This window comes from Tachyglossus aculeatus, chromosome 4 (genome assembly GCF_015852505.1).
Source record: "Tachyglossus aculeatus isolate mTacAcu1 chromosome 4, mTacAcu1.pri, whole genome shotgun sequence".
Lineage (NCBI taxonomy): Eukaryota > Metazoa > Chordata > Mammalia > Monotremata > Tachyglossidae > Tachyglossus > Tachyglossus aculeatus.
The window spans coordinates 136,020,183-136,035,738 of record NC_052069.1 but is presented as its reverse complement, the minus strand read 5'-3'; the positions used below and the strand labels follow the sequence as shown (position 1 = coordinate 136,035,738).

At 48.2% G+C, this 15,556-nt stretch overlaps 1 protein-coding gene across 1 annotated transcript in view; it reads left to right on the top strand.

The window, feature by feature from the left end:
• The window catches only part of SMYD5 (SMYD family member 5), a 67,204-nt gene that overhangs the window by 31,884 nt on the left and 19,764 nt on the right, over positions 1 to 15,556 (top strand). The window contains exon 7 of the mRNA XM_038745732.1: positions 15,153 to 15,222. Coding sequence (XP_038601660.1) covers positions 15,153 to 15,222 — 70 coding nt within the window. The remainder of the gene's footprint in view (positions 1 to 15,152; positions 15,223 to 15,556) is intronic.

Below are 15,556 nucleotides of genomic sequence, written 5' to 3'. Positions count from 1 at the left end.
CGAAATAAAATAAATAGAATAAATATGTACAAGTAAAATAAATCAATAGAGTAATAAATATGTACAAACATATATACATATATATAGGTGCTGTGGGGAGGGGAAGAAGGTAAGGCGGGGGGATGGGGAGGGGGAGAAGGGGGAGAGGAAGGAGGGGGCTCAATCTGGGAAGGCCTCCTGGAGGAGGTGAGCTCTCAGTAGGGCTTTGAAGGGAGTAAGAGAGCTAGCCTGGCGGGTGTGTGGGGGGAAGGCATTCCAGGCCAGGGGGAGGACGTGGGCCTGGGGTCGACGGCGGGACAGGCGAGAACGAGGCACAGTGACACAGTGAGGAGGCTAGCGGCCAAGGAGCGGAGGGTGCGGGCTGGGCTGTAGAAGGGCAGAAGGGAGGTGAGGTAGGAGGGGGCAAGGTGATGGAGAGCCTTGAAGCCGAGAGTGAGGACTTTTTGCCTGATGCGTAGGGTGATTGGTAGCCACTGGAGATTTTTGAGGAAATCACCTCCGTATTTTTACCAACAAAACTCTAGGGATACACTATCAGAATGATTGTAGATGGAGGTGGGGTGTTGTGGGAGAGATGTATCCGTGATGTCGCTATGGGTGGAACATGAATCGACAACTTAAGACAAGATGAGTAGAAAGAACATGGGACTGCAAGTTAGGGCATGACTCCAGGTTGTACTCCCAGTTCCATCTCTGGCCTTCTGTGTGACCTCGGGCAAGTCGCTTTAGCTCTCTGGGCCTCAGTTCCTCATCTGGGAACAAGTGGAAAACCCTCTTCCAGGGGACCATTTGGCTGATGGCTGCCTCTCAGTGGTTCTGCCACTGTGGTCACTGGGGTAGGAACAATTTAATACAGTCGAACACAGTCCCTGTCCCACAGTGGGCTCAATTCTTCATCCCCATTTTTTACAGATGAGGTAACTGAGGCACAGAGCAGTTAAATAACGTGTCCATGGTCACCCAGCAGATGAGTGGTAGAATCAGGATTAGAACCCATGGCTTTGTGACTCCCAGGCCTGTACCCGATCCACTACACCATGAGATGAAATGAAATTGGTCCTGGCCGTACAGTTTCCCCAAAGTGTCGGTGTACACAGAAGAGAAAGGGGATGAAGAGAAGGGTTTCTTGGTCAAAGCAAGGTGAAATTTTCAGAAATCTTCAGAGTTGTCGTAGCCAGGCCCTACTGTAATCTAACCAGTGGTGAAGAATGGGAGGTGGGACTTGGGAGAAAGAGAGCAAGGCTACAGTGGGTCTGCCTTTTGACTAGTTGAGGGATCAGTCCTATTGAGTGAGTGCTTACTGTGTGTGGAGCACTGTACTAGGCGCTTAGGAGACTACACCATAAAGTTGGTGGACAAGTTCCCTGCCCAGAACCAGCTGACAGTCTCGAGGCGGGGGGAGACACTGAATACAGATGAGTAAATGAAGGGTAGGTGTACATAAGTGCCTGGGGGCTGGGGGAATGGTTGACTAAAGGATACAGATCCAAGTCGAAGGGGGACACAGAAGGGAGTGGGATGAAGAAGAGATGAGGGCTTAGTTGGGGAAGGCCTCTTGGAGAAGATGTGCGTTCAGTAATGCTTTGAAGGTGGGAAGAGTGATTGTCTGTCGGATATGAAGAGGGAGGGCAATTCCAGGCCACAGACAGGATGTGGCTAAGGTGCTGGTGGGGAGATATAGACAAGATCACGCTACGGTGGGTAGGTTACCATTAGAGAAGTGAAGCATGGGTGCAGAGCACTGTACTAAGCGCTTCGGAAGTACAAGTTGGCAACACATAGAGACGGTCCCTACCCAACAGTGGGCTCACAGTCTAGAAGGGGGTGACAGAGAACAAAACAAAACATATTAACAAAATAAAATAAATACAATAGATATGTACAAGAAAAATAAATAAATAAATAGAATAATAAATACGTACAAACATATATACATACATACAGGTGCTGTGGGGAAGGGAAGGAGGTAAGGCGGGAGGGATGGAGAGGGGGAGAAGGGGGAGAGGAAGGAGCGGGCTCAGTCTGGGAAGGCCTCCTGGAGGAGGTGAGTTCTCAGTAGGGCCTTGAAGGGAGGAAGAGAGTTAACTTGGCGGATGCGGGGTGGCGTGGGGCATTCCAGGCCAGGGGATGTATGGCGGATGTGTAGCAGGCCAAAAGCGAGTAAAATTGAGGAGCTGGGTGTTCCCCAATACTGCAGGTGTGAGATCCAATTTTTCTTCATAAAACCGAGTAACTAAGCAGAAGCCATCATGAGGCAAAAATTAAAGGGTTCTGCTGAAGCGGTAGCAAGCCGAGACTAGATGGCTACCTGACTCCCAGGCCCGTGCTCTATCCCTATGCAGTAGACAAATGGCAGCAAACCTTCTGACTCCCAGGCCCGTGCCCTGTCCCTATGCCATACTGCTTATCTATCGATGGTTATCGATTGATCGCTGGTATGTACTGAGGCGCTCGCTTGTTTTGTGGAGAGCCCCGTACAAAACGCTCCGGAGGGTACACTACAAAAGAGTTGGTAGATGTGACCCCTGCCCACAAGGAGTTTAGAGGAGGAGTTGGGTGTTAAAAGCAGATTATTGGATTGGTTTCATCACACCCCACAGACAAACGTTTTAAGTAAATGCCTGCCATTGACAAAGTAAGAAATCATCTTTGGGAGGCGTGAAGTTGTAGCCACTGTACTAAGCGCCCGTAAGCCCCATTCTTCATTCAGTCATACTTTTATTGAGCACTTCCTGTGTGCAGAGCACTGTACTAAGTGCCCGTAAACCCTAGTCTTCATTCAGTCCTACTTTTATTGAGCGCTTCCTGTGTGCAGAGCAATCAATCAATCAATTGTATTAAGCGCTTACTGTGTGCAGAGCACTGTACTAAGAGCTTGAGAAGTACAAGTTGGCAACACCTAGAGACGGTCCCTACCCAACAGTGGGCTCACAGTCTAGAAGGGGGTGACAGAGAACAAAACAAAACAAAATAAATAGAATAGATATGTACAAGAAAAATAAATAAATAAATAGAGTAATAAACCCGTACAAACATATATACATATATACAGGTGCTGTGGGGAAGGGAAGGAGGTAAGGCGGGAGGGATGGCGAGGAGGAGGAGGGGGAGAGGAAGGAGGGGGCTCTGTTTGGGAAGGCCTCCTGGAGGAGGTGAGCTCTCAGTAGGGCCTTGAAGGGAGGAAGAGAGCTAGCTTGGCAGATGTCTGGGGGGGGGGGGTCCCAGGGGGTGTATGGCGGATGTGTAGCAGGCCAAAAGTGAGTAAAATTGAGGAGCTGGATGTTCCCCAATACTGCAGGTGCCAGATCCAATTTTTCTTCATCAAACCGAGTAACTAAGCAGAAGCCATCATGTCACTTCACTTCTCTGGGCCTCAGTTCCCTCATCTGTAAAATGGGGATTACGACTGTGAGCCCCACGTGGGACAACTTGATCACCTTGTATCTCCCCCCAGCGCTTAGAACAGTGCTCTGCACATAGTAAGCGCTTAACAAATGCCATCACTATTATTATTATTATTATTATTATTATGAGGCAAAAATTAAAGGGTTCTGCTGAAGCGGTAGCAAGCCGAGACTAGATGGCTACCTGACTCCCAGGCCCGTGCTCTATCCCTATGCAGCAGACAAGTGGCAGCAAACCTTGTGACTCCCAGGCCCGTGCTCTATCCCTATGCAGCAGACAAATGGCAGCAAACCTTGTGACTCCCAGGCCCGTGCTCTATCCCTATGCCATACTGCTTATCTAGGGGTGGTTATCGATTGATCTCTGGTATGTACTGAGCGCTCGCTTGCTTTGTGGAGAGCCCCGTATAAAACGCTCGGGAGGGTACACTACAACAGAGTTGGTAGATGTGACCCCTGCCCACAAGGAGTTTAGAGGAGGAGTTGGGCGTTAAAAGCAGATTATTGGATTAGTTTCATCACACCCCACAGACAAACGTTTTAAGTAAATGCCTGCCATTGGCAAAGTAAGAAATCACCTTTAGGAGGCGTGAAGATGTAGCCACTGTACTAAGCGCCCGTAAACCCCATTCTTCATTCAGTCGTACTTATTGAGCGCTTCCTTTGTGCAGAGCACTGTACTAAGCACCCATAAACCCCATGCTTCATTCAGTCGTACTTATTGAGCGCTTCCTGTGTGCAGAGCAGTCAATCAATCGTATTTATTGAGCGCTTACTGTGTGCAGAGCACTGTACTAAACGCTTGGGAAGTACAAGTTGGCAACACCTAGAGACGGTCCCTACCCAACAGTGGGCTCACAGTCTAGAAGGGGGTGAGAGAGAACAAAAGAAAACATATTAACAAAATAAAATAAATAGAATAGATATGTACAAGAAAAATAAATAAATAAATAGAGTAATAAATATGTACAAACATATATACAGGTGCTGTGGGGAAGGGAAGCAGGTAAGGCGGGAGGGTTGGAGAGGGGGAGGAGGGGAGAGGAAGGAGGGGGCTCCGTCTGGGAAGGCCTCCTGGAGGCGGTGAGCTCTCAGTAGGGCCTTGAAGGGAGGAAGAGAGGTAGCTTGGCGGATGTGGGGGGGAAGGGGGGGGGCAATCCAGGCCAGGGGGTGTATGGCGGATTTGTAGCGGGCAAAAAGTGAGTAAAGTTGAGAAGCTGGGTGTTCCCCAATAATGCAGGTGCCAGATCCAATTATTCTTCATAAAACCGAGTAACTAAGCAGAAGCTGTCAGGAGGCAAAAATTAAAGGGTTCTGCTGAAGCGGTAGCAAGCCGAGACTAGATGGCTACCTGACTCCCAGGCCCCATGCTCTATCCCTATGCAGCAGACAAGTAGCAGCAAAGCTTCTGACTCCCAGGCCCTTGCTCTATCCCTGTATAGCAGGCAAATGGCAGCAAACCTACTGACTCCCAGGCCTGTGCTCTACCCCTATGCTATACTGCTTATCTATTGATGTTTATCGATTGATCTCTGTTATGTACTGAGCGCTCTCTTGCTTTGTGGAGAGCCCCGTACAAAACGCTCGGGAGGGTATACTACAACAGAGTTGGTAGATGTGACCGCTGCCCACAAGGAGTTTAGAGGAGGAGTTAGGCGTTAAAAGCAGATTATTGGATTGGTTTCATCGCACCCCACAGACAAACGTTTTAAGTAAATGCCTGCCAATGACAAAGTAAGAAATCACCTTTAGGAGGCGTGAAGATGGAGCCACTGTACTAAGCGCCCGTAAACCCCATTCTTCATTCAGTCGTACGTACTGAGCGCTTCCTTTGTGCAGAGCACTGTACTAAGCACCCATAAACCCCATTCCTTATTCAGTCGTACTTTTATTGAGCGCTTCCTGTGTGCAGAGCAATCAATCAATCAGTCGTATTTATTGAGCGCTTACTGTGTGCACAGCACTGTACTAAGCGCTTGGGAAGTACAAGTTGGCAACACCTAGAGACGGTCCCTACCCAACAGTGGGCTCACAGTCTCGAAGGGGGTGACAGAGAACAAAAGAAAAGATATTAAGCAAATAAAATAAATAGAACAGATATGTACTAGAAAAATAAATAAATAGAGTAATAAATCCGTACAAACATATATACATATATACAGGTGCTGTGGGGAAGGGATGGAGGTAAGGCGGGAGGGATGGAGAGGGGGAGAAGGGGGAGAGGAAGGAGGGGACTCAGTCTGGGAAGGCCTCCTGGAGGAGGTGAGCTCTCAGTAGGGCCTTGAAGGGAGGAAGAGAGCTAGCTTGGCGGATGTCGGGGGGGTTGGCCTTCCAGGCCAGGGGGTGTATGGCGGATGTGTAGTGGGCCAAAAGTGAGTAAAATTGAGGAGCTGGATGTTCCCCAATACTGCAGGTGCCAGATCCCATTTTTCTTCATAAAACCGAGTAACTAAGCAGAAGCCGTCATGAGGCAAAAATTAAAGGGTTCTGCTGAAGCGGTAGCAAGCCAAGACTAGATGGCTACCTGACTCCCAGGCCCGTGCTCTATCCCTGTGCAGCAGACAAATGGCAGCAAAGCTTCTGACTCCCAGGCCCGTGCTCTATCCCTATGCGGTAGGCCAGTGGCAGCAAACCTTCTGACTCCCAGGCCCGTGCCCTGTCCCTATGCCATACTGCTTATCTATCGATGGTTATCGATTGATCGCTGGTATGTACTGAGCGCTCGCTTGTTTTGTGGAGAGCCCCGTACAAAACGCTCCGGAGGGTACACTGCAACAGAGTTGGTAGATGTGACCCCTGCCCACAAGGAGTTTAGAGGAGGAGTTGGGCGTTAACAGCAGATTATTGGATTGGTTTCATCACACCCCACAGACAAACGTTTTAAGTAAATGCCTGCCAATGACAAAGTAAAAACCATCTTTAGGAGGCGTGAAGATGTAGCCACTGTACTAAGCACCCGTAAACCCCATTCTTCATTCAGTCGTTCTTATTGAGCGCTAACTTTGTGCAGAGCACTGTACTAAGCACCCGTAAACCCTATTCTTCATTCAGTCCTACTTTTATTGAGCGCTTCCTGTGTGCAGAGCAATCAATCGTATTTATTGAGCGCTTACTGTGTGCAGAGCACTGTACTCAGCGCTTGGGAAGTACAAGTTGGCAACACTTAGAGACGGTCCCTACCTAACAGTGGGCTAACAGTTTAGAAGGGGCTGACAGAGAACAAAAGAAAACATATTAACAAAATAAAATAAATAGAATAGATATGCACAAGAAAAATAAATAAATAAATAAATAAATAAATAAATAAATAGAGTAATAAATACGTACAAACATATATACATATATACAGGTGCTGTGGGGAAGGGAAGGATGTAAGGCAGGGGGGATGAGGGGGAGAGGAAGGAGGGGGCTCAGTCTGGGAAGGCCCCCTGGAGGCCGTGAACTCTCAGTAGGGCCTTGAAGGGAGGAAGAGAGGTAGCTTGGCGGATGTTGGGGGGGAGGGGGGGGCATTCCAGGCCAGGGGGTGTATGGCGGATTTGTAGCGGGCAAAAAGTGAGTAAAATTGAGGAGCTGGGTGTTCCCCAATAATGCAGGTGCCAGATCCAATTATTCTTCATAAAACCGAGTAACTAAGCAGAAGCTGTCAGGAGGCAAAAATTAAAGGGTTCTGCTGAAGCGGTAGCAAGCCGAGACTAGATGGCTACCTGACTCCCAGGCCCCGTGCTCTATCCCTATGCAGCAGACAAGTAGCAGCAAAGCTTCTGAGTCCCAGGCCCTTGCTCTATCCCTGTATAGCAGGCAAATGGCAGCAAACCTACTGACTCCGAGGCCCGTGCTCTACCCCTATGCCATACTGCTTATCTATCGATGGTTATCGATTGATCTCTGGTATGTACTGAGCGCTTGCTTGCTTTGTGCAGAGCCCTGTACAGAACGCTTGGGAGGGTATACTACAACAGAGTTGGTAGATGTGACCCCTGCCTTCAAGGAGTTTAGAGGAGGAGTTGGGCATTAAAAGCAGATTATTGGATTGGTTTCATCACACCCCACAGACAAACGTTTTAAGTCAATGTCTGCCAATGACAAAGTCAGAAATCGTCTTTAGGAGGCATGAAAATGTAGCCACTGTACCAAGCGCCCGTAAACCCCATTCTTCATTCAGTCGTAGTAATTGAGCGCTTCCTTTGTGCAGAACACTGTGCTAAGCGCCTGTAAACCCCATTCTTCATTGTTGTACTTATTGAGCGCTTCCCGTATGCAGAGCACTGTACTATGTGCCCGTAAACCCCATTCTTCATTCAGTAGTACTTATTGAGCACTTCCTGTGTGCAGAGAACTGTACTAAGTGCCCGTAAACCCCATTCTTCATTCAGTCGTACTTATTGAGCGCTTCCTGAGGAAGAGTGGAGGAGCGTACAGTCTACTGTAGCTCCTGAGTATGAGAAGCAGCAACAGGCTCACGGTCTAGAAGGGGGATAAAGACAACAAAACAAAACAAGTAGACAGGTGTCAATACCTTCAGAATAAATAGAATTATAGATGTATGCACAATCATGAATAAAATAGAGTAATAAATACCTACAAATATACACAAGTGCTGTGGGGAGGGGGCAATGGGGAGGAGGAGCAGAGGAAAGGAGGTGGCTCAGTCTGGGAAGGCCTCCTGGAGATGGTGAGCTCTCAGGAGGGCTTTGAAGGGATTAAGACAGCTAGTTTGGTGGATATGTGGAGGGAGGGCATTCCAGGCCAGAGGTAGGACGCGGGCTTCGCAGTTGTACAGTGCTCTGCACACAGTAAGCGCTCAATAAATATGATTGATTGATTGATTGATTGTTGAGAAACAGAGTGCAGAGTGTGGCTCAGTAATAATAATAATGGCATTTATTAACTGCTTACTATATGCAAAGCACTGCTCTAAGCACCGGGGAGGTTACAAGGTGATCAGGTTGTCCCACGTGGGGCTCACAGACTGCATTCCCATTTTACAGATGAGGGAACTGAGGCACAGAGAAGTGAAGTGACCTGCCCAAAGTCACACGGGTGAGAGTTGGCAGAACGGGGATTCGAACCCATGACCTCTGACCCCAAAGCCTGGGCTCTTTCCACTGAGCCACGCTGCTTCTCTATGGAAAGAGCCAGGGCTTGGGAGTCAGAGGTCATGGGTTCTAATCCTGGTTCTGCCACTTATCAGCTGTGTGATTTAGGGCAAGTCACTTCATTCATTCATTCATTCATTCATTCATTCAATCGTATTTATTGAGTGCTGCCTCAGTTACCTCATCTGAAAAATGGGGACTTAGACTGTGAGCCCCATGTGGGACAACCTCATTCATTGCCTTGTATCAACCCCAGTGCTTAGAACAGTGTTTTGCACATAGTAAGCGCTTAACAAATACCATCATTATTATTCTCATTATTATTAACCGCCCTCTCACCCCCTTTAGCCCCCCTTCAACCGATCATCTGATGTAGCTTGGCTCTGGGACCCCGACTTACTCCTCACAAATGGGGGCTTTCCGTCCTGCCGCCATCTTCAAATAGGGCTAGTAGGCCACCGTCTTGGATTAGGACCCGGTGGTCGCCATCCTTAAGTAGTGCCGGGCGGTGCCATCGCTGTAAAAGGTGCCCCGGGGCCTGTCTGCGGGAACTTTCTGAGGTGACGGTTCTACTTGCTTAGCGCCTGAAGGTCGCTCTGAGTGTGGGAGAGAAGGCAGCTACGGGGTCCTCTGTCTTCATGAGGCCACAGCGGTTCATTTCCCGCTGACCAGCTGGAAAAATGAGGTGGAATTGTGGCCCACGTTCTCTTTCGTCATATCGGACTTACGTCTCACTTTGTTTCGATGATGACGGTGGTCTTTGTCAAGCATTGACTATGTGTCGAGCACTGTTCAAAGCCCTAGGGTAGCTGGAAGATAATCAGGTTGGACGCAGTCTCTGTCCCGCGTGGGGTTCACAGTCTTAATCCCCATTTAACAGATGCGGGAACTGAGGCCCAGAGAAGCGAAGCGACTTGCCCAAGGTCACACAGCAGACAAGAGGCGGAGCTGGGATTAGAACCCAGGTCCTCCTGACTCCCAGGCCCGGGCTCTAGCCACTAGGCCAAGCTGCTTCTCCACTGTCTACGCAAGCTGTTGCTTGAAGAAATTCTCATGAATAATGAAATCATGTTGTCGTTTAGATGTTTATTCTCTCTAGAAATTAGCTTTCAAATAGCTATTGATTTTTATTTTTATTTTTTTTACCCACGTCTGCAGCAGTATTTCTCTTCCGGTTAGGTCTTCATGGGACAGGCAGGGTTCTTTTTAAGTGGTCCATGCTTTACTTTGATTACGCCTCTTGGATTTAGCTTTGAATTCATTTTCCTGTAGATTTTGTGTTGCTCCAGCTGATTTGTCTGGAACTTTGCCATCTGGATGGGAATCAGTCAAGAGTACTCTTGACCACCTACTGTTTGCAAGGCACTGCACTAAGCGCTTGGGAAAGAACAACATTCCACAAGGTGGACAGGCCCAGCGGGAAGCCTGATGGGGCCTGCCGACCTTGACAGGGAAGACTGTGGTGGCTACTGAGGCCCCCGACCTCAGGGCCGGCGCTGCGGCCCCGGCTGTGATCACTGCGGCCCTCGGGGGTGGGGGGGGGCGGGGGGGTGGGGGGGGTGTCCCGTCTGTCAAAAGCAGCGCTGCCCAGTGGCTAGAGCCCGTGGCTCAGTGGAACAAACATGGGTTTGGGAATCAGAGGTCGTGGGTTGTTATCCCGACTCCTCCACTTGTCAGCTGTGTGGCTTCGGGCAAGTCATTTCACTTCCCTGCTCCTCAGTTACCTCATCCGTTAAAATGAGGATTAAGACTGTGAGCCCCACTTGAGACAACCTGATTACTTTGTATCTACCCCAGTGCTTAGAACAGTGCTTGGCACATAGTAGGCATTTAACAAATACCATCATTATTATTAGAGCCCGGGCCTGGGAGTCAGAAAGACCTGGGTTCCAATCCCGATTCCAACCCTTGACTGCTGGGTGACCTCAGACGAGTCACTTCACTTCTCTGGGCCTCAGTTCTCTCCTCCGGGAAATGGGGATGAAGACGGTGAGCCCCGTGGGGGACAGGGACTGTGTCCAACCTGATTAGCTTGTATCCACCCCAGCGCTTAGCACAGCGTCTGGCACATAGTGAGCGTATCATAAAAGCACACATAAAAAAATTCCCCATGGGCGACTGCCATTGCTGTTGACTGGGGCAAACTTGGCTTCGTAAGTCAGTAATGCTGCTACCTTTGGGGTCGGTGGGGTGGGGTGGGGTTCGTGCGTGTGTGCGTGTGTGTGTGTGTGTGTGTGTGTGTGTGTGTGTGTGTGTATTCGTCTGCATCCTCACCTCCAAAATACCGGCAGTTGAGGTAGAATCACATAATAAGAGTTATGGTACTTGTTAAGCACTTACTACGTGCCAAGCCCCATTCTAAGCACTGGGGTAGGAAGAAGTTAATACAGTCGGACACAGTCCCTGTCCCACAGTGGGCTCAATTCTTCATCCCCTCTTTTTACAGATGAGGTAACTGAGGCACAGAGCAGTTCAATAACGTATCCATGGTCACCCAGCAGAGTCAGGATTTGAACCCATGGCTTTGTGACTCCCAGGCCTGTACCTGATCTACTACACGATGAGATGAAGTGAAATTGGTCCTGGCCGTGCAGTTTCCCCAAAGTGTCAGTGTACACAGAAGAGAAAGGAAATGAAGAGAAGGGTTTCTTGATCAAAGCAAGGTGAAATTTTCAGAAATCTTCAGAGCTGTCGTAGCCAGCACCTACTGTAATCTAACCAGTGGTGAAGAATGGGAGGTGGGACTTGGGAGAAAGAGAGCAAGGCTACAGTGGGTCTGCCTTTTGACTAGTTGAGGGATCAATCCTACTGAGTGAGTGCCTTCTGTGTGCGGAGCACTGTACCAGGCGCTTTGGAGAGTACACCTTAAAGTTGGTGGACAAGTTCCCTGCCCAGAACCAGCTGACAGTCTCGACGGGGAGAGAGACACTGAATACAGATGAGTAAATGAAGGGTAGGTGTACATAAGTACCTTGGGGCTGGGGGAATGGTTGACTAAAGAATACAGATCCAAGTCGAAGGGGGACCCAGAAGGGAGTGGGATGAAGAAGAGACGAGGGCTTAGTTGGGGAAGGCCTTTTGGAGAAGATGTGCGTTCAGTAATGCTTTGAAGGTGGGAATAGTGATTGTCTGTCGGATATGAAGAGGGAGGGCAATTCCAGGCCACAGACAGGATGTGGCTAAGGTGCTGGTGGGGAGATAGAGACAAGATCATGCTACAGTGAGTAGGTTACCATTAGAGAAGTGAATCATGGGGTCTGGGATTCATCCATTCAGTCGTATTTATTGAGTGCTTACTGTGTTCCGAGCACTTTACTAGGTGCTTGGAAAGTACAGTTCAGCAACAGAGACAATCCCAACCAACCAACGGGCTTACAGTCTAGAAGGTGTAGTAGGAAATCAGCGATAAAGTAGGAGGTGCAAGGCGATTGTGCTTTTTAAACTCCATGGTAAAGGGTTTCTGTTTGGTGCAAAGCTGGGTGGGTGAATCACTGGAGGTCCTTGAGGAGTGTGGAAACAGGGACTGAACCTTTTGTGTAGAAAAATGATCCAGGCAATGGAATGAAGTATGGATTGGAGTAAGGAGAGAAAGGAGGCAGGGAGATCAGCAAGAAAGTTGATGCAGTAATCAGGGTGGGATAGGAAAAGGTCTTGGATTAACGTATCGGTTTGGATGGAGAGAAAAGGGTGGGATTTTAGTGGTGATGTGAAGGTTGAATGTGTGGGTTGAATGATAGAGGTGAGTCCAGGATAATGCCAAGGTTATGGGCTTATGAGACAGGGAGTTTGGAGGTGCTGTCTACAGTGCTGGGAAAGTCAAGGGGAGGAGAGGGTTATGGTGGGAAAATGAGGAGCTCTGTTTAAGTTTGATGCATTGATGGAATATCCATGTAGAGATGTCCTACAGAGGCAGGAGGAAATGTGAGGCTGCAGAAAGAAAGAGGTCAGGAATGGAGATGTAGATTTGGGAATCATCTACACAGAGATGGTAGTTGAAGCCGTGGAAGTGAATGAGTTCTCCAAAAGAGTGGATGTAGACGGAGCCTAGAAGACGATCCAGGGATCTAAAATGGAAAGGGACTGAATTGAGAAACAAAAGATAAACGTTAGCACCTGCATGCCTCTGTGCCTGCTGACAGTGGAGGGTGCAATGGAATTGGAGAGATAAATTAATCTCTGGCTTATGGACTTCAAAACAGAAATAACTGAGGTTCTTTTAACTATTAGAATTTATCAGTTCCAGTCCTTTTCTTAATTTTTATTTTGCTGGATAAGTAAGACCCCTTCCTGAAATTTGCCCTGGCAGCCCGGGACAGCCCTGGCTAATAAAATAGTAAGCGCCTCTCTAGATAGATAGTAAGCTCCCTGTGGGCAGGGCACGTTCCTGATAACTGTTATATTGAAACTTTGAAAGTGCTTAGTTCAGTGCTGTGCACACAGTAAGTGCTCAATAAATATCTCTTATTGTTGAGTGATTGACCTTAGCCCATTCTCCCTTTGCTCAAATCAGCCAACTAATCAGTACGATATGCCTGGCACATAGTAAGAGCTGAACAAATACCATAAAAATACTATCAGTTGAATCACTACTATGTGCAGAGCAGTCTACTAAGTGCTTGGGAGAGCAAAAAGATTTAGAAATTACAATCCCTGCTCCCCAAGGGGTTTTTAGACTAGCTGGTGCAACAGACAGTTACATGGCAGATAAAGTAGAATGTTTAAGATTGTACTCTCTCAAGCGCTTAGTACAGTGCTCTGCTCACAATAAGCGCTGAGTAGTTACTGATGATTGTACAAGTTGTGTAAGGAAATGCTTTGGGGGTTGTGGGAATTTAAATACGCCAGTGGCATAGAAGAGTTTAGTAAAATTTGGTAATGTAATATGAGGATAGTAAAGATTAATCAATCAATCAATGCTATTTATTGAGCACTTACTATATGCACAGCACTGTACTAAGTACTTGGGAGAGTACAGTTCAACAGAATTAGCAGATATGCTCCCTGCTCAGAACAAGTTTACAGTCCAGGTGAGCTTACAGAGAAGGCTTGAGTAGGGAAATGTGATTTCAGAAGGGCTTTTTAAGCTGGTGAGAGTTGTCATTTTTCAGACATGAAGCTCACTGTGGGCAGGGAATTTGTCTATTGTTATATTGTACTCTCTCAAGTGCTTAGTACAGTGCTTTGCATACAGTAAGTGCCCAATATATACTATTGACTGACAGGGGACAAAGTCCTTTGCTTCAGGGAAGGCCTGGGCAAGAAGTGTGCAGCAGGAGATACATGAGTAAGGCACTTAGAGTAGGTTAGCTTGAGAAGAGTGAAGACTGCCAATTGGGGTGTAGTGGGAGAATGGAGTGGATGGGAGAGAGAGAGAGAGGGAGGGAAGGAAAGGAGAAAAGAAAAGAAAGCTGATTGAGTGCTTTAAAGCCAATGGTCAGGAGTTTCTACTTGTTATCGAAAGGAATGCCCCCAAACCAATGGAAGTTTTTGAGAAGTGGCCAGTCGGTTTTAGAAAAATCATCTGGGCAGCAGAGTGATGTATCATCTGGAGAGGGGAGAAACTGGAAACTTAGTGAGGATCCTGACACTCCTTCCTCTCCATTCAAACTGCAGCCCCACTGATCCAAGCACTTATCCTACACTGCCTTGATTACTGCATCAACCTCCTTTCTGGCCTCCCTGCCTCCTGTTTCTGCCCACGCACTCTGCTGCCCAGATCGTTTTTCTACAAAACCGTTCAATCTGCGCTTCTCCACTTTTCAAGAACCTCCAATAGTTTCCCGTCCAGCTGCATTAAACAGAAACCCCTAAAGCACTGAGTCACGTTGCCCCCTCCTACCTCACCTCCCTTCTTTCCTTCTCCAGCCCAGCCCTCACCCTCAGCTCCTCTGCCGCTGCTCACCTCCTCACCGGGCCTCATTCTCGCCCGTCCTGCCGTTGAACCCCGGCCCACGTCCTCCCCCTGGCCCGGAATTCCCTCCCTCCGCACATCCGCCAAGCTAGCTCTCTTCCTCCCTTCAAGGCCCTACTGAGAGCTCACGTCCTCCAGGAGGCCTTCCCACACTGAGCCCCCCCCTTCTTGTCCCCCTTCTCCCCCTCCCCACCTCCTTCCCCTCCCCACAGCACCTGTATATATATTTGTACAGATTTATTACTCTATTTATTCTCTCTCCCCATCCCAATAATAATAATAATTCTAGATGACTGTGAGCCCGTTGTTGGGTAGGGACCGTCTCTATATGTTGCCGACTTGTATTTCCCAAGCGCTTAGTACAGTGCTGTGCACACAGGAAGCGCTCAATAAATACGATTGAATGAATGAATGAATGAATAATAATAATAATGATGATGGTATTTGTTAAGCGCTCACTCTGTGCCAGGCACAGTACTGAGCACTGGGGTGGATCGAAGCAAACAGGGTTGGACGCGGTCCCCGTCCCCCGTGTGTCTCACAGTCTCCCCCCAGAGATGGGGAAACTGAGGCCCAGAGAAGCAAAGTGACTGGCCTGAGGTCCCCCAGCAGAGAAGGGGCAGAGCCAGGATTAGAACCCAAGACCTTCTGGCTCCCAGGCCCGGGCTACTGAAGTCTTGAGATGGACCAACAGAGGGGCGGGGAACAAATCTCCCGTCTCCGCATTTGTCTTCCTACCAGGAATATCCACTACCCCCCGGAGACGGCCAGCATCATGCTGATGGCCAGGATGGTGGCCACCGTCAAACAGGTGAGCGCCCAATGATCGACCAGTGCAGAGGTGATCCATCGTTATTATTATTATTATAATTATTATTATTAATGATGGCAGCATTTGTCAAGCGCTCACTATGCATTCTAAGCGCTGGGTAGATAGAAGCAAACCCGATGGACCAGTGCAGAGGCGATCCATTATTATTATTATTATTATCATTATTATTATTATTATTATTATTATTAATATAATAATAATAATAATAATGACAGCATTTATCAAGCACTCACTACGCGTTCTAAATGCTGGGGTAGATGGAAGCGAGCCCAATCGACCAGTGCAGAGGCGATCCATCGTTATTATTATTGTT